The 27,431-nt window shown below is 36.8% G+C and overlaps 2 protein-coding genes across 4 annotated transcripts; one reads left to right on the top strand and one right to left on the bottom strand.

Moving 5' to 3' along the window:
- Nucleotides 1-332: 332 nt before the first annotated feature.
- Nucleotides 333-10,506, bottom strand: LOC121957907. Of its 3 annotated transcripts, none has more exons than XM_042506708.1 (10): nt 10,439-10,506; nt 4,851-4,924; nt 4,417-4,704; nt 3,452-3,685; nt 2,785-2,922; nt 2,555-2,605; nt 2,279-2,410; nt 1,973-2,062; nt 690-764; nt 333-459 (listed from the first exon to the last, which is right to left on the bottom strand). In XM_042506708.1, exons 2-10 carry the CDS (start codon nt 4,906-4,908, stop codon nt 431-433), a joined length of 1,095 nt encoding a protein of 364 aa, XP_042362642.1. In that variant the 5' UTR covers nt 4,909-4,924; nt 10,439-10,506; the 3' UTR covers nt 333-430. The 3 variants fall into 3 exon arrangements, with proteins under 3 accessions (XP_042362642.1, XP_042362643.1, XP_042362644.1); XM_042506709.1 differs by having other exon boundaries at nt 2,306-2,410; XM_042506710.1 differs by lacking the exon at nt 2,785-2,922.
- atf6b (activating transcription factor 6 beta) lies at nt 6,462-27,431 on the top strand. Its single transcript, XM_042506711.1, is given in 19 exon segments — nt 6,462-6,781; nt 11,099-11,172; nt 12,254-12,335; nt 13,998-14,026; nt 14,028-14,058; nt 14,442-14,524; nt 14,643-14,829; nt 16,676-16,840; nt 16,940-17,109; nt 18,376-18,555; nt 19,903-19,985; nt 20,246-20,440; nt 21,370-21,477; nt 21,577-21,676; nt 22,354-22,421; nt 23,583-23,682; nt 24,647-24,731; nt 26,219-26,346; nt 26,348-27,431. Coding segments are annotated over 19 exon segments (2,115 nt in total). The 5' UTR covers nt 6,462-6,702; the 3' UTR covers nt 26,516-27,431.

Here is a 27,431-nt window from a genome sequence, read left to right as displayed (position 1 = left end):
TCAACCTGTCAGATAATTAATATTACAAAAAAACTGCAAAAGCTCATCCTTCAATAATATTCTCGTATTTGTTTGTCTGGCCTGTCCCTCCTCCTCTCCTCTCACTCCAGGACCTGCCATCCCCAAACTATCCACTAGATGTCCTCAGACTTTCCATCCAGTCCCTGTCAGCTAACGTCCCCTCTCAGGTACACACCAAGCCCCCAGGCAGCGTGCCAGGCTCTGAAGACAGTTTTACCTATAGTGGCCAAAAGAGTAAATACACCCTAATTACACTCAGATAAACTCATATTTTTATGGAAATGTTCACAAGAAAAGACACAGAGAAGGATTTGGAAATGTTTTGTTTAAGGGGAATTTTAGAGGTGTGAAACAATACAGACAGAAATATAATTGCAAAAAAGCACTCAAGACAATGTAGAAAAAAAAATCAAGCTGTGCAGGATGTCATCCAGACACCTGAGGGGAGACACAAGAGAGAGAAAATGTCTCAAAGACTTCACAAGAGAAGATTAATTGGAAAATGCTCAATTTGGGAAAATGCATCATTCAGAATATCCAAAAGGAATATGCTTTTGCCCAAATTCAGAGTACTGTCATATTCAAAATAATAGTGTAATATTCATAAACATCGTCACAGTCGTGTTGGACTGAATGATGACGTATGCTGATGACAGTCGGGTTTTTACCGTTCATGTTTCTGCGTGACGGAAGATCAGAGATTATTTTTTGTTTCTGCTGTGTGACGCTGATATTCGTTCGAGCTACAAGAGAGAGAAAGTAACCATGGAAAAGATAAATAAATATATTATATATATATATATATCAATGTTAACATTCAAAACAGCATGTTTATGGTCAGACATGACTTTTCGTCTGTTTGTGAACAGATCTTAAAACTGCTTTTTCAGAAATGCTGGACAAAAAAAAGATTTCTTTTTGCTGCAAAAACAAACAGAGAAGTAGAGTCACCGTGTGGTCAATAAAACATTTTATATTCCAGTTACAATTCCTAAACTGTGAAGTTTCATCACAATAAACATTTTCTTGTTACAACAAATAAACCAAAAAGTGCCACGTACATGTAGGCCTGAAAGATTCTCTGCTACTTTCTCATTTTTATTATTTTCTTTTGATAAAAACTCACCAAAACTGAAAAATGCTTGTATTTATCAGTGTCAGCATTTAAAATAGCATATTTATAGTAATTATTATTATATTATTATTGTTATAATACTTGACTTTAAACTTTTTTTTTGTTTGTTTGTCAACAGAATATCACAAACTTTTTTTTTCCATTTCAATGATATCTGGTAGGAAGTTGGAACAAAGAAGTGAGCAGTTTTTGCTGCAGATGCAAAAGCACCAATCATGCCACCATGTGGTCAGTAATGGACCATTTTACATTAGAGTTATACTTCTGAACTGTGAATTTTAGCAGCAATTAGTTTAATCGTAACAGACAAATGAACTAAAACCCAAATGAACCCCTTATATGTGCTCTCAATTGTTTTTCTACCATTTTCCCTCTTTTAACCGTGATTTATTTTTATTTTTTTAGTAAATCTTCACTTAAGTTGACACATAGTTTCAAGTTATTTATTATCAAATTTTAAGCATATTAGGTCACCCAGATTTTTTATTATGAATATTTTGTATATTTTTTCAAAGTGTGACCCACCTTACATAAACTGCCATAATTCTTGAATGCATTGTGCAATTGCAATTAAATTTAGATGACGTGCACTGATTCCTGCTGAATAATTTGATGACATTTGACCTCTAGTTGATGCTGCAACAACATGATGAATTTAAAACACGTTCTCCGATTCGGCTGCAATTTTACTGAAGTACAAATACTGTGAGCGCTTGATAGCTGTTATTTGTAGTTTTATTTCCCCAAATTTGAAAATCTTTTATGATGCAGACCAGCTGAACATTTTCAGGTAGTTTGAGGCCAAACTGTATTCACCTTTCCTCCAGTAGATGACGGTGATGCTGCTCATGATGATGAAATAGAGACTTGTAATGACCATACGAACACACATCTGCCACAGAGACGCTGGGAAACAGAAACATTCAGAATCAGACCGTCATCTATCTACCAGTTATAATCTGCGTTATGTTGATGTGCATTTATCATTTCAGTCAAATTTGCATAACCACATTGATTTGTTGAAAAATCTGATGAACGTGCAGCTGAAAATTCAGCAGATATTCAGCATTTGGATGGTTTATCTTTTTCATCAAATTGTAATTTTTGTGACATTTTTCTCACCATTTTTCTCGCCTGCAGTGTCTGTACCTGTTTCTGTTATAGCTGTTGATGGTGCAGTTGTTGGTGCTGCAGCTGTAAGTGTCGTTGCAGTTGAGCTCGCTGTTGGTGTCTTGTTACATTCTGTGTGGATTACTTGAAAAATATATTACAAGTTAGAAGACGCAGTATAAAATTAGGCAAACATTCAACATTTGTTCTGTTTTACTGCTGTTTTGTGGTTTTTTTTGGGGGGGGGGGGTTATTTTGTTTCTTCAGTGATGTCTGTAGTGTCTGTACCTGTTTCTGTCAGAGCTGTAGCTGCTGCTGTTGTCTGTGTCTTGTTGTCTCCTGTGTGGAATAGTTAAAATATAAAAATTATACCTCGTGCAAGACAACATTGAATTTATACTTCTGATAAGGATGAATATATCTATCTATCTGTCTAGATAATAACAGTTTAGAATAACTTTAATCTTGCATTTGCATTTAAAATGCCATTTTAACAATTTAGATCTGTTTCATCTCACTCTTCTTCTCCCTTTTCTTTTGTCTTCTCTTATTGTTCTTTGTTGGTGTCACATCTGTCGTTTTTGGAGGTGGTACAGTTTTGTTGCTACATTTTGTCTTGTTGCAGGTGTAGCTGTTCCTGTTGTTCTGGTAGGTACCTTGTCATGTTTAGAGTGAGAAAATGGACAAAATTTAAAGCACAAAAAATTTACTTTTGTGTCAAAATGTATGTTCAGTCATTTTGAGATTTTTGGAAAATGCTATGACCGGCTGTCTTTCAGCTTAGTTTAGCTGTCCTGTCTCTGTCCAGCAGTAACAAAATGCACCTACCAGCACCTCTAAAGCTCACTATCACATTATTTTGTTTGCTTCATATGCACAAAAACTGTACATATGAAGTGACTGTGTAAATGACAGCCTGGGTGGTGTCTGTTTATTATAGAACAGAGCTTCTGCTTTTTTGTGGTAAGTCGATCACCAGAATATTTTTGGACTGAAACTACTTGATCACAGAGCAGGATGTGTGCTTCACTTCCTGTTTTATCTGAGGTCGGTATTAAATCCGGCTCCTTGGTCTTTAGTTATAATACTGTTTTGCATTTGTTTGCATTTTTACCTCTGCATTTAGTCTTTGAAGAGCTGCTTTTTTCTTATTTCGCCAATCAAAAAATGTCTGCTGTCTCTCACCTTTGATCACATTCAGATACACGGCTGGTTTTCCATCACAGTAGTAAAATCCAGAGTCTCCAGGCTGCACTTCTGTTATGGTCAAACTGTTGTCAGCAGGTGAGACGTAAAACCATCTTTGTTGCTGTTTGTCTCGAGCGTCTCTGCTCCATGTTGCAATATGTGATCCTTCATCTTCATGACGGCATTTCAGAGTGACGTTCGTCCTCTCTGCAGCGTCAAGTCGGACTGTTTCTGTGCACAGCAAACACCACAAACTTTTACTCTAAAGACATACTTTATATACCCACCGGTGTCCCAAAAGAACTTACTATCAAGTGACTTTGAATCTTTAAATGCAATTTTAAACTGTACTGAGTTTCAGCATGAGGTTGGAGTAATGTAAAATATAATATGAAGTTCCTACAGTGACAATTAACCCTTCAAAATCGTCATCACTTTTCTCAAGCTGCATTCACATGGTTTTTCACAAATTCTTAAAACTGTGAAAACTGAGAAAATTGGTTTGATTTCTTTCAACAACATGGGGAGAAAAGACAGTGAGCAACATGGCAAGAAATTGCATTTTTTAAAATAGATTTAGAAAGTTACCATGATTTAAATGTAGGGAAAATGTCAAGAGAACTATATTTAGAATTATCACAACAAAAAATGTAAAGTATTTTACAGAATTGTTATGGTTATAAGCACTTTTTTTCAGGTAATTTACTTGCTTTTTTGTTGTGGTTGTTGTTTTTTACTTGTTTGTTTAGGATTTTTCAGGTATTTTTTTTGTATCTTTTGCTAATTTCATGAAGATTTCTGGCTCATTTCCTCTAAATTTGCTCATTGCCTTCAGGCCATGTTTTTTTAAGGACTTTTTTTTGCAACACAAACTTTTACAATATTTTAAAATGTGAAGTGGAAAAGAGGAAAAAGAAAAGAGAAACTCTGTTACAGAACCAAAACTTTGAGTTTGGTGTTACCTGATGGGATCACCGTCAGCTCCACAGCTGCTTCATCGTTACAGAAATATCTTCCAGCATCTGAACTGGTGACTCTGCGTATGTGCAGTGATGGAAATTCATCTGTCACTACCCTGTATCGCCTGCGTCTGTCATAACTGATGTGTTTTATGACTTCTTCACCGTGAGTTGTAAGTATGTCAACTTTGTTTCCATCACTCTCTCTGCTCCACGTCACTATGTCTTCCACAGAGCGAGGACAACGCAGGACAACGTGGCTCTTTTCCTTAATGATTACATGATTTATTTCTGGAAAATAAAAATAAAAGAGGCATTGAATAATTTGCAAGTCTCAGAATATAAGCCACTTGTGTTGTTTAGCAGAAAAGTTTATAACTTATAATAAATGTATTTTAACAGGTGAAGGGTGAGTGATTCATATGAAAAGTTCTTACCTGCTGTGATATTATAGCCCAGAAAGGCCAACAGGCAGCTGAAGATATTCAGCCTCATTTTCAGACTGAAATGACTGACGACACAAAATGACATCTGACTTTATTTTCTATTTTAGGTGAGAACAGGAACTGCGTAGGCACATACCGGTGTTTTTTGAGAAAAAAAAAAAACATCCTCAACACGCATAAGTGTCTTTTTTTGGTAGATGAGCAGTTTCCTTAAAACTTCCCACCAACCATTTAAGATGTCCCACTGTTAAGGCCACTGATGCACCATAAGCATTTAGTGTACACAGGAGGAGAAAAAAAAGCCCAATGTCCATTCATAGTAATTGTGTTTCTTCTTGATTTATTTATCCAAAAAAAGCAAGCAAGCAAACAGGGGAACAAAGAATCATGGCTCCCACTGCCTCTCTTACTTGGTAAAAAAAAAAATGTTGCCCACCCAGGTGCATGCTGGCCCTACCTGCCTACCTATCTTTATAACCACAGGTGCCCCATATTTCCCAAAATTCACCAAAAACATATAAATATAAATATACATATGAGCATTTGACACTGTGCAAAAATGGCAATGTTGCTGCTAATGACTGACATATTGCAGGCTGTGACAATAATTTAAAAACATCTGCTTTGCATGTAGTATTTTTTTCTTCATCTAAAAACTTTGTGACAAAAACCTGGGATTTCTAGGGTTAAACTAAAGGTTAAAATTCTAAAATCAATGGTTGTTAAATAATTTCGAAACTTTTTCTTTGTCAGTGGTTGTATATTTTGGAAGGTATAATCTGCTTGTCTCTAGCTTTGCATAAAGACTTAGAGAAGGGGAAACAGACAGCCTGGCTCTCTTCTTTGTATATAATTTACTGTTTGTGGTACAAATGCAATGCATGACCTGTGAGTTCTGTCTACTTTACCACAGGTTCTTTTTTAACTTCAAATTACACAAGAGGACCAAAGCCCTGCAGGTGCAATTAAGTATTCACTTTGCAGTTCAACACCAGCTCCAGCCTCAGTTTGACTTGTACTGATTTTAAACAAACTAAAAAAGCTGCGATAGGAGGTTCAAGCTGCTGGCAATGTTTCATCATGTCCTCATGCGCCCCTCGGAGTTATGTAATATCACTCCCACTCGCCACACGCATATATTAAAATTGAAAATAACAGCTCCGGCAGCATGCTTTTTCATTTTCAGCATTCGTAGCATCGACTGGTTTAATTGTTTTCACCAGATTCTTTTATTTCGTGCATAAGCTAACTTAATTATTTCGCACAATGCCTGACTCAACGTGATTTTCACTGAAACCGTTTTGCTTTTGGCTCTGGCAAACTGATTGGCTAGCACGCATGTCAATTAAACAGGCCCAGAATTACCTCACGTATATTGGTCAAATTGCACTGTCTATCAAAATACGCTCTTTCAATTGGGCCAAATCATCTTTAAAATCCCGCCTCTTTGCGTCACTTTCAACAAGCCAACTAACGCCCAATCGCACTCTCTGAATCATCTCATTGGTTCTTCGCCAAGTCAATCACACTCTTGTCCGCTGTCATTGGCTGATTTGTTACAGATGGGCGGGGACGTTCTAGAATATGCGTTTCCTTCTCTGTCATATGCGAAGCAAAAGGAAAGAGCCGATAGATCGCCCGGAGACACAAACTGAATAAATATCACTTTTACAACGAAAAAAAAATACTAATTTAATTTGATTTATACATGATACCCACGCTCATTATCACCCGGGTACCTTAATGGTAGATTTAGCGTGCGTTTTGTGTGTGTTTGTTTTGTTTAGCTAGCTGTTATCGCGTCGCTATCTGACTGCTCTCCAAACACACCGCCTTTGTGGCGATGAGTACGGATTTATTGTCTGATTTGGACACTCGTTTCTTCGCTGATAACCTCCTGACAAGCGAAGACTGGGGTGAGTGGACATTTAAAGCCTCATAACTCTGATTAAACATGTTTTGACCGATGCTAAAGCTAGCAGGGTGCGGTGACGGGTGTGTGGATGCACCTCAGCGGAGCGGGGGCGTTAAAACAGCAACATTTCCACCTTCAAAATCTCTATTGTGGACATTTAGGGTTTTATTTGGCTATAAAATGTGTTAAATTGTGTGTAAAATGCTCGTTGCATGCGGTTGCAGTGTGCATGTGAGTGTGCTTCCTCAGTCAGCAGACCCGGATATGTCAGTTTATCTTTAACACAGCGGGTGGAAGCGTGACCGCACACTGATAAAGGCACATGCCTAAAATTTATTATTTTTTTGCTGTCACTTTTAATAGCGGTTTTTAATTTTTTTTTTTTTTAAAGAAGAACATATCTGCGATTTTTCTTTTCTATTTTTTATTTATTTATATATTTCAAGAAAACGTTTTTTTTCTTCAAATATTACCAGAAATTTCACACAGGTTTGTGACTTTTCCAAAACTGATGTTTTGGTGATTTAAAAAAACAAAAACAAATCTGAAAGCATTTTTGTTGTTGTTGTTGTTGTTGTTGTTTAAAAATATGCCCCCATAGCCACCAGTCCCACAAAAATAAAAATATTTTATCATAAAACCATTTATCATAACTAGAAGCTGTAAAAACAGATATTATCATTGGATTTTTAATATTTCCAACAGCCCTTGAACACATTATGAGGGACAAACACTTCAGACAAACACGTCAGATAAAAATCATTACAAAATCTGAGCTGAAAGTGGTGATTTACATTAAAATCACTTTATTCTATGTCTCAGTTAAAGTGTTGCCAAAAATAAACCAGCATGCACCAGGACTTAAATAAACAGACTTTAGCTTCAGGATTTTGTCTTCAACTTTTAACTTAGAAACATTGAAGAGTCAGTTTTTAAATCTAAGTATTATGGGCATGCATTTTCCCCAGGTCACTCAGGGAGGCTTAAGGAGAAGTATTTGTAGCTTCGGGGAGTATCACACACAAACAAACAAACAAAAGAAGTCCCACCCCAGCAACTCCCCTCTCCTAATGAGTAAAGAGCAGTCCTTTACTGAATGCAGTTTTGCCACTTTACTGCTTACTTTAATAGGAACCTGTTAGGTTTAAGTAAAGTGTGTACTGTGTAGTATCCCAGAGACCAAGGAGATGTCTAAAAATTATGTTTTGTTTTACCAGCAGTCCAAAAATCCAAAGTGATTTAGTGTATTATCAGGTATGACAAAGAAAAGCATCAAATTCTCACATTTCTCATGCATGAATCCAGCAATTGTTTTTTTGTATAAAATAGTTATCTTATTATCAGAGTAGTTTCAAACTAAGTTCTTGTCCATCGATTAATCAGCAAATTGTTGCAGCTCTAATATATATTAGATTACACTGGATTCAACTTACTCATCATTTGCACAGAGTACAAGTTCTGAGACAACAAAATGCAGTTTAGCATCAAACAAAAGTGCAAAAGGCAGTAAAGCAATGTACAGAATTAAAAAAAGAATAATCAGACTGAAAAATAAACAGTAAGGGTTGAGAATACACTTGATATATGCACTGTAAATGGTATTGATAGTATGTATGAATATTCTAAGTAGTCTAGGCAGTATAAAACATAGTAGAAAGTGCAGGTGTAAGTAAATGTAAAGATATAAGTATGAAATAAAAGCTCAGTATATACAGTATTGACTGTAGTATAATTGTATGCGTTGTGTGTATACAATGCAAAGAAGTAAGTGTATATGTAGTGTATAGTTTGTAGTTCGTGCGCAAACTCAAAATCTCAGAAATACACACAGAAGTGTTTCTGCGGGGCTTGTTTAATTTGCGAAGGACAGGAAACGTTTGCATTAACAGGATGTTTGTGTTTGTGTGGTCAGTCAATACGATGTGGTTGTGAATTAGCGCTGCAACTAACGACCTGCTTATAATTTTATAGATTTATTGATTCAAGGTTCGGTCTGTAAAATGTCAGAAAATAATGAAAAATGTTCATCCGAGTTACATGAAGTCCAAGGTGATGTCTTTAATGATTTGTTTTGTCAGCCCAGATCCCCCAAATATTGAATTTAATGTAATATAAAAAGAGAAAAACAGGAAATATTTGAGTGCAATATTTGAGAGACTGACAACATAATTTTTTTGGCATTTTTGCATGAAAAATTATTATTTTTCTGACAAATCGATTAGCTGACCAATGCAGCTGTCCTCAATGAGTGAATGAGCATGTGTGTGTTTTTCTGTTGGGTTGAGCTCCAGTAAATCCCGAAAAATAACAAGATACTGGAATCGTTTTGTCACAAAATGATAATAAATTGTAAAAAATGACTGATAATGTTAAATTATCTACTTATATTGGAGCAACTTTTTCAAAAAAAAAAAGTGGGTTGTTCATGGGAGCTTTATATTATCTATTAGTCATCAATATATTTATCTAATAATTAAAACAAATGTAATTATTGTCACATGAGAACCAACCAGAGACCGACAAAGTGAGAAATATCCGCCAGCTGCTGCTGAATCTTGTCTGTTCCTGTTTTGTTACTAAATTTGTTGGATAAACAAGGAGATTTGTGAGATTTACTCCACCTCCTGCGGCTGGTGCACAAAAGTATTTTACTCTCCTGTTGTTGGTTTCCTGCAATCAGGCAATAAAACCAATTAGAATAGATTAGATGAAACTCTAATGATCCCCTGAGAGAAGTGGGTCAGTGCAGCAGCAGGTGATAATACAGATAAGAGGCGAACAACACAACGAACAACAACAGTGTGGATAATTTATAAAAAAGAGAAAAATTAACAAGTTAAAATGTAAAATGTTAAACATGTAAGTGTCTGATATCTGCAGACATCCTGAATGTCTTCGTCACTTTAATGTTGCAGCTTGTAAAGATGGAGCTAATTTCAATGACTTTTTATTCTGCTGGTAGTTTAACTCCTAATGTCTTTTTTTTTTAGTTAATTACATTATTTATCAATAATCTGAAACCCATGTTATCAAATAAATGTTATGCAGTAAAAAGTACAGTATTTGCTTCCAAATACAGTCGACAAAATCAAGTGAAGTACCTCAAAATTGTACTTAAATACAGTACTTGAATAAATGTATGTAGGTACATTCTTACCCTGCAAACTGTTTTTAATTTTTAATGGGTTAAAAAATGAGAATTATGGCTACTTGTTTTGAGGAAACTAAAAATTGTTTTAATTTTTATAAATCAATTTCTTGTAAATAATTAAAGTTTTAGTAATATAGTGCGGTAGACTGTGTACAGTACATTAAACCCTTCAGTGTTATAAAATGTTGCACAGAGCTAATATTAGCTGATATGTGCCGGGATTCACACCTGCACTCTTTGACAGGATGTGGGTTCAATAAACAGCCTCAGTGTTTGTTTCAGTTTCAAAGTCCGCAGTCGTATTTTCACCTCAAATGAGGCGAGGCATGATGGGAAAAATAATGGCAGACAGAGTCATAGAAAAAACATACAAACAGACAAAGAAACAAAAAAGGTCCGTTAGTTTCCTGAGAATGACGTTAAACCTGAGTGTTAATACACATTTCAAATGAATCTGTTTATTGATGTTATAAAGCAACATAATACAATTTTTAAGTACTTAAATGAATTTACCTTTGTTGAACTTTTGTCTTGCAATTTCATTCCAAAACAAGGCAGTAACATGGATATTTATTTGTTTCTGATTTGGTTTTGTTCAGAGAAAACACACGTCTGATCTGTAAGCCTTGGTGTGATGAGTGATGTTAAAGATATGTTGTGTGGGAAGTGACAGAAGAAAAAAATGATGCTGCCTTCACATGCTCCTCAGAAATATCGGATTTACAAGTTATGAGCACATGAAGGGCCCTCCAGAGTAGAGATTACTAGAAAATTGGGAAATTTTGATGATAAGCATGGAAATAGTGACATAAAGTGATGGCAAAAAATATATATATATTTCATTATTTTGTTTGATTTTGCTCAAAGTCACTATTATTTACTTTGCACATTTTATTAGCTGTAGCAAGCAAGCATAATGTAACTATAAAGCATGCCGGGCGAGTCCACTAACATTGATCAATGTTATTTTATAACACGGGTTGTCATAAATGCATAAACATGGCTGGCAAAAGTCAGTGTTTGAACTTTTTTATTAATTTACGCATTAAATATGTGGTTTTGATCACATGTAAAATGTAAGATGATATCAATGATAACTACTGTCAATGTAGAGTGACCTAAACTTAATATAAAATATAATATAAACTCCGTGTCTCTCTTTCCAGATGCCTGGCCTGTACCAGTGTGAGAGCATGGAGGAGGGGGAGGACGCTGACTTCAGCCGGGGGTTGAAATACGAACCGTCGGTAAGGAGACAAAAAGAAAGTCACAGCTCACAGCTCTGGTTTCTGTGCGAGACTGAGAGTGAAACTGATGCTATTATCTAGACTTCTGTGACTGTTATATATTAAACAATCAGTCCCGTCAGTAGAATCCTATATGTAAGCAAACCGGCATTGAATTTAATTAATCTAAAATCACGTCTTAACAGGTATTAAAATCTCTTAAATAAATTTTTCAAAAGTCTTATAAATGCTCACACGGGAAAGGGAATTTTTCAGATTGTTTTTCTGACATTGCATCGAAAAAATGAAAAAAATAACCAGTAACATCTTTTATTGTTATTATTATTGTTTTAAATAATATAATATACATATTTAAAATAAGTGAATTTCGGTTACATGAATATCATAAAGGCATGTTTCATGTTACAATATATAAAGTGGGGGAAAATTTCCCTAAGCAATAAAAAAAATGTATTTTTTTTTCTGACGGACTGCATCGTAAAAATGAAAAAAAAAATAACTGGTAACATCTTCTATATTATTATTATTATTATTATTATTATTATTATTATTATCATAAATATATAAAATCTTTTAAAATCCTTTTGCATGAATATAGCAAAAAAGTCATGTTTTATGTTACAATAAATGTCCCTAAGCAATTAAAAATATTTTTTATTGTAAAATTGCTCTTAAATTTAATTTGATTTAATTTAATTGGCTGTAAAAACGTCTTAAAAAGTCTTGAATCTAACGTGTTTTTAGCAGCAGGAAACGTTTCACGAATGAGACTTATTGACGTCTACTATTCACACTGCGCAGGCAGCAGCATAAATCAGGTCTTTTAAGTACATGATGGGTCAAAAGATAATCGGGCTAACTGTTTATTATTGCACACACACACTCATACACACACACACACACACACACACACACACACACACACACACACACACACACACACATCACACACACAAACACACACACCACAGACTAATCCAGCAGTTGTTTGGCCTGATTTTCCACCTGACTTCCTCTCTGTTTTCCACTCTCCTGCTCTCTCTCTCCCTCCTCTTCTTCTCCGTCTGCCAACCTCTCGCAGTTTGACAATGACCTCGTGCTCACCCTCGATCCTGACAACCCCACATCGCCATGGCGACACCTTGACGACAACCTTCTCACAGGTACAGACCAGCCAACCGTGGACGCTCACGGGAAACCTTAAACCATCTTCGGTCAGCGTTTTTCATTCACGTCTCAAAGCGTCTCGGACACATGAGACGGTTCATCCTCACACACACAGAATACTTTTACATGAGAATAAAAGCAGCAGCAATAATGAATTTTATAAATGTATTCTTGTTTGTAGATAGTTTAGGTGTCATATGGAAAAAAGAGGATTGTTGGTATTATACAGTGTTTTTATTATTTGTAAAAAATGTCACAAAAAGAGTCAGCGTTAGTCCGTCTCTCAGTACTGTCTGGCGTACTGTCTCTCAGTTTCCAACTGAAGATGTAAAACTTTAAATCCACAATTAAATACCTCATATTTCTATTATCATTTAAAACAAAGAAAGCTCATAAATTTGCGTAAACAGCTGCTCACTGTAGACTTAAAAATAATAATAATAAAGTAATAAAATAATCAGAAGGAAATGGAGATTTTGTTTGAGACTATTTTCAGTGGGGGATTAATCCACATTTGTTGCTCTAGTGAGTATCTGTGTCAGCAGGACGGTGTGTGTGAGGGATTGAGCCAAAATACATGAAAGTGTGTGTGTTCATGGTAATAAAGGATCATGGCTCGCAGTGCAACAGTGACAACGTTTACATGCAAACTAATATTAATATTGTGAGTATGACCATATAGTGCATTTGGTACAGGTCATGTAAACAGCATATTCCATTTAGGATCTTCTTAATGTTGCATTTTCATATTAAGACATGTGGGAAATGCAGGTATTATTTGGATTTTAAGAGTTTGATTTGGGCATGTATACAGCGCATTCAGAATATGCATCTCAATTGGGTTTTTTTGCTGCAGTTTGCAGCTCGCCTCTTGTCTGTTGTCATGGATACGTTGTACATAACCAGTTCAACATATTGCTGGCCAATGTTTACTTTGCTATTTTGTCTAAAAATACCTTTTTAAACTGTCGCACAAATCTTCAACTTTACCTTTATTTTTCTTGTGAATTTTGCAGTTAACTCTCATTATTGTATGTGAAAATATTTAAATTCATAGCACTCACAGACTACAAGTTCACAAAAATATACATCATGTTGCACTAAAAGATTAAGTGTAGCTCTCTTATGTTTTGTCAAGATCATTAATTTCCTTTTTTTCTTTTTTTATATCAAGACTTTAAGTAACAGCACAATGAGAGTATGTTTGTCCCGGCAGCCTTTTTCAAGCATATTACAGCCAGAAAATTGATCTCATAATGTTTAATTTATTGTGTTGGTAGGAGCCAAAATAGTGGTTCTTCTTTATATTTACAGAATAGTAATATTATTAGTATTATTTATTTTTTTTTTTTAGATGCTGTTGGAAGACAGTTGGTAATATCTGCTGTTATTTATTTTATATTTTCAAGTACAAGAGATTTTGGGGGGAAGCTGAAAACCTTAATCAACATGAAATTTAAATAACATTATGTGTTAATTAATACTATACTATTACTGCTATTACTGTTACTGGTACTTTTCTTATTAGTACTGTTAGTGACAAAAAACTGTTAGTGTCCCTGAAAGCACTTTGCAAATGTTTTTTTTTAATATTAAGTCTTAAAATCGCACATTGAAGCATGGGTTTGACATCTCTGTGTTTGTTTTTTCCTCTGAAGGAGAAGCTCCTGTGATTAAAAATGAAATGAACCATCACTCAGCCGCTACCAGTGGAAATGCGTAAGTTCCCCAGTTTCTTCTCAAATCTCATAATAATAACTTTATTTATACGGCACCTTTAAAATCAGAGTTTACAAGTGCAATCAACAATCAAAGTAAAAGCAAAAATGAGAAAAAATATAGAAGGCAATACAATGATAGAAAGCCAAAAAAGTCCTAGTGAGACAAAACTAGGATAGAGTTAGCCTAAAATTAAAAACAAAAGGACAAATAATGCAAGATGCAGGATGCATAATGTCAATATAAAAACTAAATTAAACATGAATATGATAGGTAAGATAAATAAAAACAAACAAGAGAAAATAAAAGTTATTTAAAAAATGTAACAAAAACAAACATGCTGACATGTATTTTTCAGTTTATGTGTGTGTTTGTGTGTTCAGTGTTCCAGGTGAAAGCAGAGCCTCCGTCTCCTGCATCCTCACTCGGGTCAGACTGCTCTGCATCATCACCAGGACCCACAGGTGTGTGTTTAATGATGACTTTTAATTTGTAAAATCACGGGACATCTACAGCAGAAGTCATGAAATAACCCACACAAAAAAAGCCTGAAATATAATAATCTGACTGTGTCGTCTCTCCAGATCACAGTTAAAGGTGAAAACCCTCCGACTCCCCCGTACATGTACGGAGACGTGCTCTCTCCTCCGCTGGGGACCATGGAAGTCACCGTGGCAACGACAGCCATACCCCCCCCACAGACACCGCAACAGGCGCCGTTAACAACACAACTCCCAGCAGTCATCAGTGGAATACAGACGCAGGCTGCAGGTCGGTTCACACTAACTAACACTGACGATTTATTGTCTCAGAAATAATTTAGATGATGGATATTATTGTCATTTTGAGACCGTTTTATGCCACTAATAAAATGATCAATTAATAGTACAATAAAAGTTTGCCCAGAAATTTGAAGAATTTCAGAAAAGATAACAAAAATTGACCTGAAAAGGATTTTCTTTTTTAAAAGAAAAAATAAATTAGCAGTCAATTATTAATAGTAGTAAAAGCAAACTATAATAAAAACTAAAATATTATAATTGACAGTAATAATAGCAACATTAATTGCAGTCTCAATAAAAATGTATATATATATATATATATTATATAATATATATATATATATACATTTTTATTCATTATTATTAGTAATTATTAGTATTATTATTATATTTAAACTTATTAATTTTTTCTTTTTCCTAAATTACAGGTAATTTTCTTGTAACTTGGTATTGTGATTTTATATATACTTTGATCCTTTGAAACCTGAGCATGTGGCTGGATTATTTTTAATAAAATAGGAAGAACTTTTCTGCATGTTTGTTTATGGCAGTGAGAGAGAAAAAGGAGAACACTTTGATATTAAAATGAGGCTTGAAGCTTTGTCACACCTGAAATGTTTTTTTATTAATTTATTTATTTTCGGGGGACAATGCATATTCAGCATCACTGCACAAGGCTAATTTAACAGTTTGATCCTTTGCCAGATGATAAATAATACATTAAAACACGCAGGATGTAAAATTAGAAAAACAGGAGAAAACAAACATGAAAGCTGCTGAACAGGATACAAAAGCGCTCAGAGCATCATGTAAAGTAGAACACGATCGGTGCACAATGAATACACAATAATGTGAAACAGAAAACAATCTGACGATTATCTTAATTTTCTATTATTGTATTTCTGTTACTGATGTTTTACAAATGTCCATCTGGATGATTGTATCGATAGAGTGAGAAAATAGTTGTTTAAATCTAATTTATTTACTTAGCTTTTAGCTTTTGTGAGATTTTGTAGTTTGAGTGCAAGATTTTGTTCATATATTCAAAAACAGACCACCACCACATCAGCGTGATGCCTAAATTGCAGTTACAAACCACAGAAATCCACCAAGTGCAACAGGTGTTAGAAAAAAGTGTTTTCTATGAAGACACGTGTATCTAAGCTCCCAAGATTTGTGGAGAGTTGAAGGCAGAACAAAATTTCGATGGCTGCCTCATGACTCTCTTTGCAGGAAAAACTCTTCAACTTTTCATTGTGTTCACATGAGAGCAAACGGTTCATTTGTTTAAAGTCAAATGACTCGTGTGCATGTGATGGATCATCCGGGAACTTATATTTGCAAACCAAATCATTGCATTAGTTCTGTAAGATTTTACGGAGAAAAAATGTAATTTACTTCTAATAACTCCTAATTCTATGAGAAATAAAATCACAGATTAAGACCAGAGAGTTGGGTAATATGGTATAAAAAGCAAAAATATATGAACAAATAAACAAAATTATAAACCAGGGATTTTATCATATTACTGGACTCTCAAATCTTAATCTGTGACTGCTCCTCATAAAATTCCAAGATTAATCTCATATTTTTTTCTCCTTATTCTACCACTTAAATATCTTTATATTATGGCTATTTTCAAATAAATGAACAAGTTTAATCCCGTAATATTATGACTTTATTCTCGTAAATTTAAAAGTTTTTACCATATAATATTTTGACTTTTTTTCTCAAAATTACGACTTCATTCTCGTAATATTTGGACTTTATTCTTGAATTTGAATTTCGTTTTTTCTCTAATGTCTGAAGTGATATTTGTTTTCTGTCTCCTGAAGTTCTGCCGGGTTCGGCCACTTTAAAGGCCAGCACCATCCTGAGCACCAAACCTCCCATCCAGCCCAGACCAGTGTGTGTCACCACCCTCCCCGTCCCCCAGACCCCCACACCAGCCAAGACCCTCATCCTGCAGGGCCTCCCCTCCATGGACCAGAACAGACCCGGTAACACGCGTTTGGGTTTGATTTAAAACACCGAATGACTCTGACTGGCCGAGTCGTGACGACCCGTCTCTCTCTCTCTCGCTGTCTTTCCTCCTCCAGTCGTCCTGTCTCAGTCTGTCTGCCTCGGTTCGGCTCCGGCCATCGTCAAAATGGAGCCAGTTTCTCCCAGCATCCCCCAGCACGGATCCAGCCCCACAGCTCCGCCCACCAGCAAACCCATCGTCCCAGCAACGACGACGTTACCTGGCAACAACTCCAACGACATCGATGTGAGTAGGCTGACCAGAGGATCACGCCTGAGTTTAAACACTGAAATAAAATTTAGGTTCAGACATTAGAAAGAAGCTCCTTCAAAAACCGAATACTTTATCTTAAAATAGACAAAAAAAGAAAATAACTTAACCCTTAAAAGCGAGGTAGCTGTGGGAGGTCTTTGTTTGCATGATTTTTGTTTGCTGTTTAAACCCTTTGAAACCCTCCCATGTTTTCTCATAAAGATGGGAAAAAGGCAATGACCAACTTGGCAAGAAATGTCCCACAAATTTAAATAAACTAGTAAAAGGAAATACATTTAACTAAAAATTAGTTTTGAAAAAGGGGGGCGGATTATTAGAAAATTATTCTCCCAAAAAGGGCAAATGTCAAGAAAATCACAATATCTCCAAACCCACAAGCATTGGAAAGTTTTTCAGTGTTAAACACCAGGCTAAAGTTTTGGCTAAAATCTGCTCACTGCTAACTAACGGACCTTTATGTTTGTGTTGTTATATGTAGTAAAATGTTTAAATTTCTGGACTGTGCGTTTCTGGCATTGCCCTGTTTTAGGTAGTGTGAGCTTCTTGCTGTTCTGTGTGTTTGTTTTTGGGACAGCAGATGCAAATTAGCATCTAGCTAACTCTGGTGCAGTTATTTTCAAATGTGTGATGTCCCTTTAAAAATAAACACTAATATAAATAAATTTCAAAAATACAAATGTGGCACCGACAGACCATTCCTGTTACAGAGTTTAAAGGGTTAAAGCTCCTTTAGCTCCAGTGTAGTGTTCAAAACTCAGGCGTGAGGACTGCAGTCAGTACAGCTGCACCAAACCTATAAACTGTGATCATTTGTTTGATGTCGATGTGAGAAAAGCAGTCGAGTTGTCTGGCAGCACGTTCGGTTTGGGAGGTTACGTCAGACTGCAGCTCTCTTATATAAGCAGCCATATATGAACTCTCAGTTTCCCTCAGGCTGTCAGGTTACATCATCCACCTGCCGAACTTTTTGTTTTCTCTGTTTTTGTTCCCCTCGCTCCTTTCTCTCTCCTCTTCCTGTCCTCCTCCTACTTCTGTTTCGACATCCTCCTCCTCCTGTCCTCTTCATCTTTGCTTTTTCAATCCACCCAAACTCCTCTTCCTCATCCACTGTGTCCTTTTGTCTTCAAACTCTTCCTCCCCTGTGCTTTTTCTTTCCCTTCTTCTTCCTTTTTCTTCCTTCCATTTCTCCTCCTCCTCCTCCTCCTCCTCCTCCTCCTCCTCCTCCTCCTCGTGGTGCAGATGAAGGTGTTGAAGCGGCAGCAGAGGATGATAAAGAACCGGGAGTCTGCGTGCCAGTCGAGGAAGAAGAAGAAGGAGTACCTGCAGAACCTGGAGGCTCAGCTCAGGGAGGCGCAGCAGGAGAACGAGCGCCTCCGCAGGGAGAACCAGGCGCTGAGAGAGAGACTGGCCGGGAAAGAGGTGAGGAAGAGGAGGGAGGACGTGACTCTTCATCTTCTTCATCAGTTTTTCTCAATGTGTCTCTCCGATGTGTGATTAGACAAAAGCAGAAAGTCCACCACGTCACTCCTGCAGCTTGTCGAAAAATGACATTTTTCTTGTTATCGAGAAAGTTACAGAGTACTGAAAAAAGTACCGATGGGAGCAGAATTTCAGGTACCAGGACTTCAAATTTGAACGGTACCCGACCTCAAACCCTCATAACCACCAATCCACGCTTCAGGACTGATAAACACACTGCAGGCGTTCATCAGTGACCCGAAACAGACCCGTAAACCGGCGAGCTTAAACTGAAAGTTTCCCCTAATGGCCATCGCTAATAACAACCAACGTGCTGTTGGCCGTGTTCAAGGACTTTTGAAATTCAAAAATCCAATGTTTTAACAGTTAATAGTTTCATTTCTGGTGATTTTTAAAGAAAACGTTTTTTGTGGTTTTGGAAGGCATTTTTTCCTAATCTTTAGTCTTTAAAAATCACAAATCACAATCCCCAATATTTTTTTTTAAGAGAAATGTTTTCTATAAAATCACTTAAATTTTAATAGAAAAAAAAATCTTTAAAAATCACATTTTTTTAAAGAACAAAAAAACTGTCAAAATGTTTTCCATAAAATTCACTTAAAATTTTTTAGGAAAATAAAATCGCCAAAAATTTTCCAGAAAATCTGCAGTAATATTTTAATTTTTTTTAAATAAATACAGTCATTTAAAGCTGTATGTCGCTCTCTTAAAACCAAAATTAAAAGAAGCTGCTGCGTCAACAGGTTGAAGAGGAGGAAATAACTAATAAAAGAGAGAAACCTGTTCAACCTGACGATGAGAATCAGTGAGGAAACAAAGATCCATACGCAGCACGCTCACCTACCAGTAATGTTACACAGCGGTTGAGGTTAAAGGTCCAGTGTTAAGGTTTTTTTTGTTTTAGTTTGTGTTTTTAGTGGTTTAAATCAGCTGCACTGTTTGTTTTGAAGGAGGAAACCTCTGTGGAGAGCTTGGCTGTGGGTAAAAACCTAAAAAATGAACACTGATGAAGTTTCAGCTGTTTTCAGTCTACAATCCTCACCACTAGATGCCACTAAATCTTCCTAAATCTTAAAATAATCTCCATTAGATCCAGAACAAGATATGTGTAAGCGTATTTTTGTAATTAAATAACTCTTAACAAAACTAAAAATAGCTTGTAAAGGAAGAAGTGAGGAATTCTTACTTTATTTGCACATGCTTCTATCTGCATATGTCTTTATTCTGCATGTGAGTGTACTACTACAGTATTTGTATACACGCAATTTTCACTTTTGTGTTTTACAGGGCAGCGACTCGGCGAACAACAAGAGAGCCGTGTGTGTCATGGCCATCCTGCTGTTCATGACATTCAGCTTCGGACCCGTCAGGTATCTTAAAATTTCGTTTTTTTGCACATTTTCTTCGTGTGTTTTTCTACATTATCCTATTTGTTTCTTTTTCTTTTCCTTTTTACTAAATTTTCTTCTGACCCTTGCTTTTGAAAAAGTGCCATAAATGAAGTTTAGATCCTCACATCTATAGTCTGGAAGCTGCCATGAAAATGTAGTTATCAGTGCCCCGATTTGACTTTGATCAAATCTACAGAAAAAAAAAAGATTGATCACCCTCTGACTTCTTTTTCCTGCAGCATCACAGACAGGAAGCTGTCGGGCCTGCAGGACAGCGTGGTGTCGTATACGGGACGGCGGCTGCTGGAGATCGAACAACAACATCAGCAGCAGCAGCAGCGGGCGGCGGCGGCTCCACCTCCGAGCAGAGTGGAGGACAAAACGGAGACGGAGGAGGACGCAGGAGACGAGGCTGCAGAGTCCTTTCAGTTCAGGTGAGAAGAATTTATTTATTTAAAAGAGGGACAGAAAGAAGACAGACGGAAAATAGGAAGAAAAGAAAGAGCTCTGGGAGGTGTTACAGAGTATAGCACTTCTTAAAGACTAAAAATGTATTTAAGAACTCCTTCATCCCAAGTTCCCTCAATATTCTCGACCAATATTGGTTTTTCGGGGCCAAAACTGATACCGATTATTGTACTTAATGAGACCAAAAACAAAAATTTAGAACTGATATGCAGTAACAATAAAAATGAAAATATCTCTGTCAAAATTTAGAATTTGAACCATAACAAAGTACAATAAAAATACTTTGTTTAAATGCTTTTAGCAAATGTTTAATCAAAACTTAAACTTTCAACTTCATATACAACAAATTCCCTGCAACTTCTTACAAAGTAAAAGTATTTGCATGTATTGCAAACTTCCTTCCCTGGCATTGCATGAGCATATTGACGATTATTAAATTAAAACACTCATACAGATAATCTGCAGAATGCCAAACAATCTGCCCCAATTATCGATAATCTGTCGACCCACAACTCAACAAAGTGACTGATGAGTTTTAAACCACAGACGGCGATATGAACTGATTTAATGTGTTTCTGATGATCTTGTCTGTACGTTACATGCTTTTTATTGTGATGTCTTCTGTGTCTGGTGGGCTGAAGACAAATGTCCGCCCTGGTTTACAGCAAAGATTCTCGTATCTGTCCTTTCGTCCTTCTTTCTTTAAGTCTTTCTCATCCATCCTTCCTTCTGTTACTCTTTCCTTTTATCTTCTGTCTCTCTCCTCCTTCATGGTATCAGCTGATGTACAGGAAGTGTGTTGAACATTTAGTAGAGCTGCGTCTCAACATCTTTTACTGCATTACGTGTTTTTCTGTTGCAGATTGTGAACACTTGACTCTGTGTTTTTTTGCAGGAACCTGAGCGATGTGTTCAGTGACATGAAGGATCTGGTGCTGCAGGACATCGATCGTTACTTCAGCTCGTCAGACTGCAGACAGTTCAACCGCTCCGAGTCTCTCAGGTCCGTAATATATATCGTGTTAACTTTGTCACATAGGACACAATAACGCATCTTATTGCCTCAGTTTGAAGTTTGTTGCTTTCTCCGTCTGTGTTTCAGGCTGGCAGACGAGCTGAGAGGTTGGGTCCATCGACACCAAATCGACAGGAAGAAGTCTGGAGGAAAATCAAAACCTGCCAAAAAGGCCAAAATAGCTCAGGTACAGTTCACTTCCTCTTGTTGTTTTTCTTCTTGTTAATACTTTTCATTTTGTCTTTCTAAAGTCCAAATTGCCTTTTTCTTTTTTTTTTCTTTTTTAACACAAATGAAAAAAGAAAGTTATTGATACCTGTTTAACTCTTTGAAACCAGAGCCAATATGCACAGTTAAAAAAAAAAAACCTAAGAGGAAATGACCCAAAAAATTTTCAAGACATTTGTTTTAAAATATTTTTTAAAAAATACCTGAATATTAGAAAAAATAAATAAATAAAAACAAAAAGAAACAAGGAAATTACTTTTGAAAATTGTTTAAAAATAACAACAATTCTGCAACTAAATTTTTAATAAACGTGCATTGGACTTTCTAATCTACTAATTTTGTGTAATGTGCAGAACATTTCAAGTTGCTCACTGCCTTTTTCAAACATGGTTTTGAAAGAAATCAGACCAATTTACCCAGATTTTAAACGTTAAAGTACCTGTGAAAGGCATCTCAATGCAGCACAAATAAGTGTCAATGTCAATCCAGGTTTCAAAGGGTTAACAGTAAAGCATTAATTTGCATTTACATCTATTTAAGAAATCTTAGGAGTTTTTTTTATCGTATTTATAAACAGTATTTTGTGTCCCTCAGAAATCAGAAAGAGATCATTAATCGGTTTCACTGTTGTTGCAGAAAGCTCAGCTGAGGAAGACAAACTTCTCCAGATATCTGCCGATTCAGGCTCACCGCTCTATAGAAAGGTACACACACACACAGGTCATCACACACACACGCACACAGGTCACCACACACATACAGGACACCACACACACACACAGGTCATCACACACATACAGGACACCACACACACACAGGACACCACATACACACAGGTCACTACACACTCAAAACAGATTAATTTAATGAAATGACCTTTCAGCTGCTTATTTTACAGACTGTGTTTTAGGATCGGGAGTAGCTTTAGATTTAAGCATTTTTCTTGCCGTTGTTGTCGCTGATTGTCGCAGGAGCGACCCTAAAGCCTCAAGTTAAAAAAAAAGATCAATACAGAGAAGCACCCAAGATATTTTACATTTTTTACCCATTTAAATTTTTAAAAAAGGAAAAAACTGCCTCAAGTTTCCCTTTTTTGAAACTTTTTTGAAGCGTTTTGCGACCTGTAAAACCGCGCTTTGTCTGATTTGACATTTCTGATACAAATTTTCTGTCATTCCTCCTTTAATAACCTCATGCGCTCGTTGGACTCGTGTCAAGAGAAATGCAAAGTTTTGTGAAACTGAAAACATATTTACATCTATATACTGAAAGTAAACTGACGGTTTCTGTCAGCTGGTGAAGAGAGAAAAAAAAATTTCTAATGTCTTAACAAAACTAAACAAAGCGGAAAAAAGAGGAATTGTTTATTGAAAAACTGATAATTACGTCAGTGTTTCATTAAACAGTGAAAATAAGAACCACAGCTGGTGGTTGAATAAATTATTGAAATATCTTGAGCCATCATTAAGTCTGAAATCCTGTCAGACTAAACTGTTTGTGAGCTAATGAACACAAATGAAATTATTTTCATTTTTTCATAATTAATTGATGGAAGAAAGATTTATATTAATGTATTAATCACGTAAATATTTCAGTGACACTCACTGAATAATTTGTAACAAATTTAGAAATTTCAGACAACAACATAAGTCATATTTGAGTCACTGGACAGATTTATTTGAGTGTTTTATCGTAAATATTTAATATTTAAATATTGTTTCATGCTTGTCTGTTTTGCTTTTACTGATCTTGTTTTTAATTGACTTTAATTGTCTTTGTTTTTGTCTTTGAGTATTCCGAAAAGCGCTCTATGAGTAAAATGTATTTTTTATTATAATGATTAAATATGTTGTTTGTGTTTGCAGTCAGCTGCAGGTGCTTCCTGGTCCTGAGGTCACCTACAGCGACTTCCTGGACGCCATCGACCGCAGAGAGGACACTTTCTACGTCGTCTCTTTCAGACGGGTACGACACACACGAGGAGTCACTCCACTGACCGAACCGAAACATTTATGGTTCACAGAGGGTTAAATCATATCTGTTAGAATATGTCAACTGTGGCTACAATGTGTTTGTTTTAAGATTTTTTTTTTTATTAAACCAGAAAAAACAGGACAGTCAGCAACAAAAAATAAAAAATAGACTTGGGACAAAACTACAAAATCAAACACTATAAAACACAAAAAGAACACAAAATAAAGTTACAGCAAAGAAGGACTAAAAAGTTTGTTAATGTATGCTAAAAATAAACCATAAAAACAAAGACACTGAAAAGAGCAGCTTTAAGTCTTGCAGCAGAGCTTTGAAATGTCTTGAAAGTGCTGCTTTAAGTCTTTCTGCAGGAGGTTTCACATATATGGAGCCGCACACATAAATTCGCTTTTTCCAAACTCCACCCAGACCTGCAGGGAAATAAGTCCAAATTCAGTGAGGTACGGGGACCCTTTTTTAACTTTACTTTCAAAATTTGAAGGACATAACACACACAGAATAAAGATAAATACATTTTAAAAAAGGAAAAAAAAATACAGAGCACAACTCTGCAGTAGTTTTCTTTGGGATTGTCCCTGTCATTGTAAATTGTTGTAAATAAGGTGTACTATGTAATGTTTGTCCGTTTGTTGTCCAAATGAAAAGCTCCATATGAGCTTTAGGCTCAGACAATAAGATCAAGTTCAACAGTATGTGTTGTTTAAAAATCATCAAAAAAGGTTAAGGTTACCGCTATAATAAGATCCTTTTTTAAAACATTCAGAACAGTCAGTGGGACATAAATAGTTCACTTTTCTGTTTTTAATGTGATATTTTTTAACTTCATCACAGTAAAGATGTTTTTTCTGAAATGTAGTGCACCGCTCTGTAGTTAAAAGTGAACGTTTTGATGTAAGAACATCAGTGTGACCCATAAACCGTCTCTGTCTGTCTCCAGGATCACCTGTTGTTACCGGCCATCAGCCACAACAAAACCAGCAGACCTAAGATGTCTCTGGTGATGCCGGCCATGTCTGTGAACGGTGAGTCCTTAATGCAGTTAAGAGATGTTACATTTTTGCAGAGCTTCAGGCTGCAGGTAGGTAACCCTCAGGGACAGTTCATTCTTCATTTTTCCATAATTTTGGCTGTGTTCATGCACGTGCCATACATTTTGGCCAGATTGTGTATTTTTGTTTGATGTTGACATTTCCAGCTCGGCTCCGACAATAAGTCTAAACTACACTGTGTGCCCCGCTCCAAGGCGCGGACATGTCCGACAGTCCGCTCCAGCACACAGACTTGTCCAGCAGGCCTCGGCACGGACATGTCCAGCATCTCGCTTCACCATGCCTACATGTCCAACATCCCGCTCCAGTGCGCGCACGTGTCCGACAGTCCCCAGCGCGTAAATGTCCCCAGCGGACACGGACATGTCTGACAGTCCGCTCCAGTGTGCTGACATGTCCGACGGTCCCCAGCATGGACATGTCCAAAATCTCGCTCCAGCACCCATACATGTCCAACATCCTGCTCCAGCATGGAGACGTCCGACTGTCTCCAGCGCAGACATGCCCGGCATCCCACTCCAGCATCCCGCTCTAGCGCTCAGACATTTCCCACAGTCCCCAGCGCGCGGACATGTCCGACAGTCCGCTCCAGCGCACACACTTGTCCAACAGTCCTTGGCAAGGACATGTCCAACATCTCGCTCCCCCACACCTACATGTCCGACATCCCGCTCCAGCGTGCGCACGTGTCCAACAGTCCCCATCGCGTAAATGTCCGGCATCCTGCTCAAAGGCATGGACATGTCTGACAGTCCGCTCCAGCACGCTGACAGTCTGACAGTCCCCAGCATGTGGACATGTAATTTATTGAACATAAGTAATTTCTTTTGTTGTTTTTTTTTTTTTGTTTTGTTTTTTCATGTTTCATAGTGGCATCAACAAAAAATCTGGCATTTAAAGGGTTAAAATTTAGAAAATTAATAGATTTAATATTTATAATTAGTACTGATGTTGGTTAAAGAATGAACTCAATGAAAGCAGAAAATCATATTTATGTATCATATTTTTCTAAAGCTTGATTTTTGAAAAGTGCCTGCGCAGTATGAGAGTGTATGTAGTGCATTTAAATAATTCATTTTATGTGTTTGTTTGTTTTTTCTTCTTAAAACATACTGACATCATAACAAAAACACTGACATTTGAAATTTTCAAAATTAATAAATATTTTATATTTCTGGTTAGGACTGATGTTTGTTCAAAAATGAACTCAATGAAAGTGAAAAATTATAGTAATTTATAATATTTATAATAAAAAAAATGTTTTAATTTTGAAAATCACATTTTGTGTGCAGAGCGATATGTATGTGATATTAAAGCGGGCCCTAAAGGGTTAAAATGACGATTTGTGTATGTTAACTTTGTCTTCTTTTCTTTCTCCATCTCTCAAACACATCCCTCCGTCTCCTCCCTGTCCTCCGTCTCTTCCCTGTCCTCCGTCTCTTCCCTGTCCTCCCTCTCAGAGAGTCTCTATAACTCCTCTCAGGGTTACGAGATGATGATGCAGGTGGACTGTGAGGTCATGGACACCCGCATCGTCCCCATCAAGTCCTCCGCCGTCCCGCCTTCTCTCCGCGACCCGCCTCCGCCTCCCCCCTCCTCCTCCCACCACAACCACCATCACCACGGCAACCACACCTCGCTACGAGGGCGCCACCACCATCACCCCTCTTCCTCCTCGTCCTCTTCGTCGTCTTCGTCAGCATCACCATCACCTAGGCAACCTTTACCCGCCCAGCGACAGGGAGCCAAATATCTGATCAGCCAGTCGGAAGGTGTCTGATGAGGCGTCGATGGGAAAACGGAGATTATTTTGATGTTTGGGAAAAAATATCCTCATCATCCCTCCGACAGGTAACAAACACACGTCTCCTCTTCTGGAAATGTTTTCTGGAAATTTGAGAAAAGCTTCACAAAACGCCTAAAAAAAAGGATTTTAATCAGTAATTTGAGCTGTTATTTTTTGAAAACAGAGCTGTTACTGTCACTAAAATCCATTTTCTGCTTCAGATTTTGGGTGTAAAAGCCTCTTTAGAAGATGTTGTCCTGATATTTAAGAATGCATTTCTGAAAACGAGAAGCCGGATGCAGACCGGCAGCACACCGCACTTAGAAATGATTTTAATATTTAATTGTGAGAGTCTGAGTGAAGCGTGGAGGACAGGAGGCGGTTTGATGTGGCTGCTGAAGTGATTTTACATCATTTGGAGGACGTTTTGTTTCGCTCTCTGGTCGTCCCAGCGTGTTGTATCCGGTTTGGGCGACAGGTGGCGCTGCAGGGCTGCACAGTTACACCCAACAAGGAGCATTTCAACAAATGCAAATCGAATTCATTGAGAGTGAAATCTTTTGATCAGCAATAAATCAGCTTTTTTAAACTGTGCAGCTCCAGCGGGATGAACTCAAATTTCCTCGACGCTGCAGACGGTCCGGCTCTCGGCAGCGTTTTCTTTTTGTGGAGTTTGTATATTTGTGTTGTTGAGACTCTGAATATCAGAGTCACTGACGGCTGCTGCATGAAGCTGGATCTTAACGGGTTAATTAATCAGAGCAGCTGTTTCTTTTGGAATACTTTCCATCACTTACTACACACTTATTGGTTTATGTGAACATACAAAAACAAAAAAGAAAAAAAGCTTAATGGACATGAAGACCTTTCAATCGTGTAAAAATAAA

The sequence above is a fragment of the Plectropomus leopardus genome, chromosome 18, assembly GCF_008729295.1.
Source record: "Plectropomus leopardus isolate mb chromosome 18, YSFRI_Pleo_2.0, whole genome shotgun sequence".
NCBI classification, from domain to species: Eukaryota; Metazoa; Chordata; class Actinopteri; order Perciformes; family Serranidae; genus Plectropomus; species Plectropomus leopardus.
The sequence above is the reverse complement of the archived record's forward strand: the minus strand, read 5'-3'. Positions and strand labels throughout refer to the sequence as shown.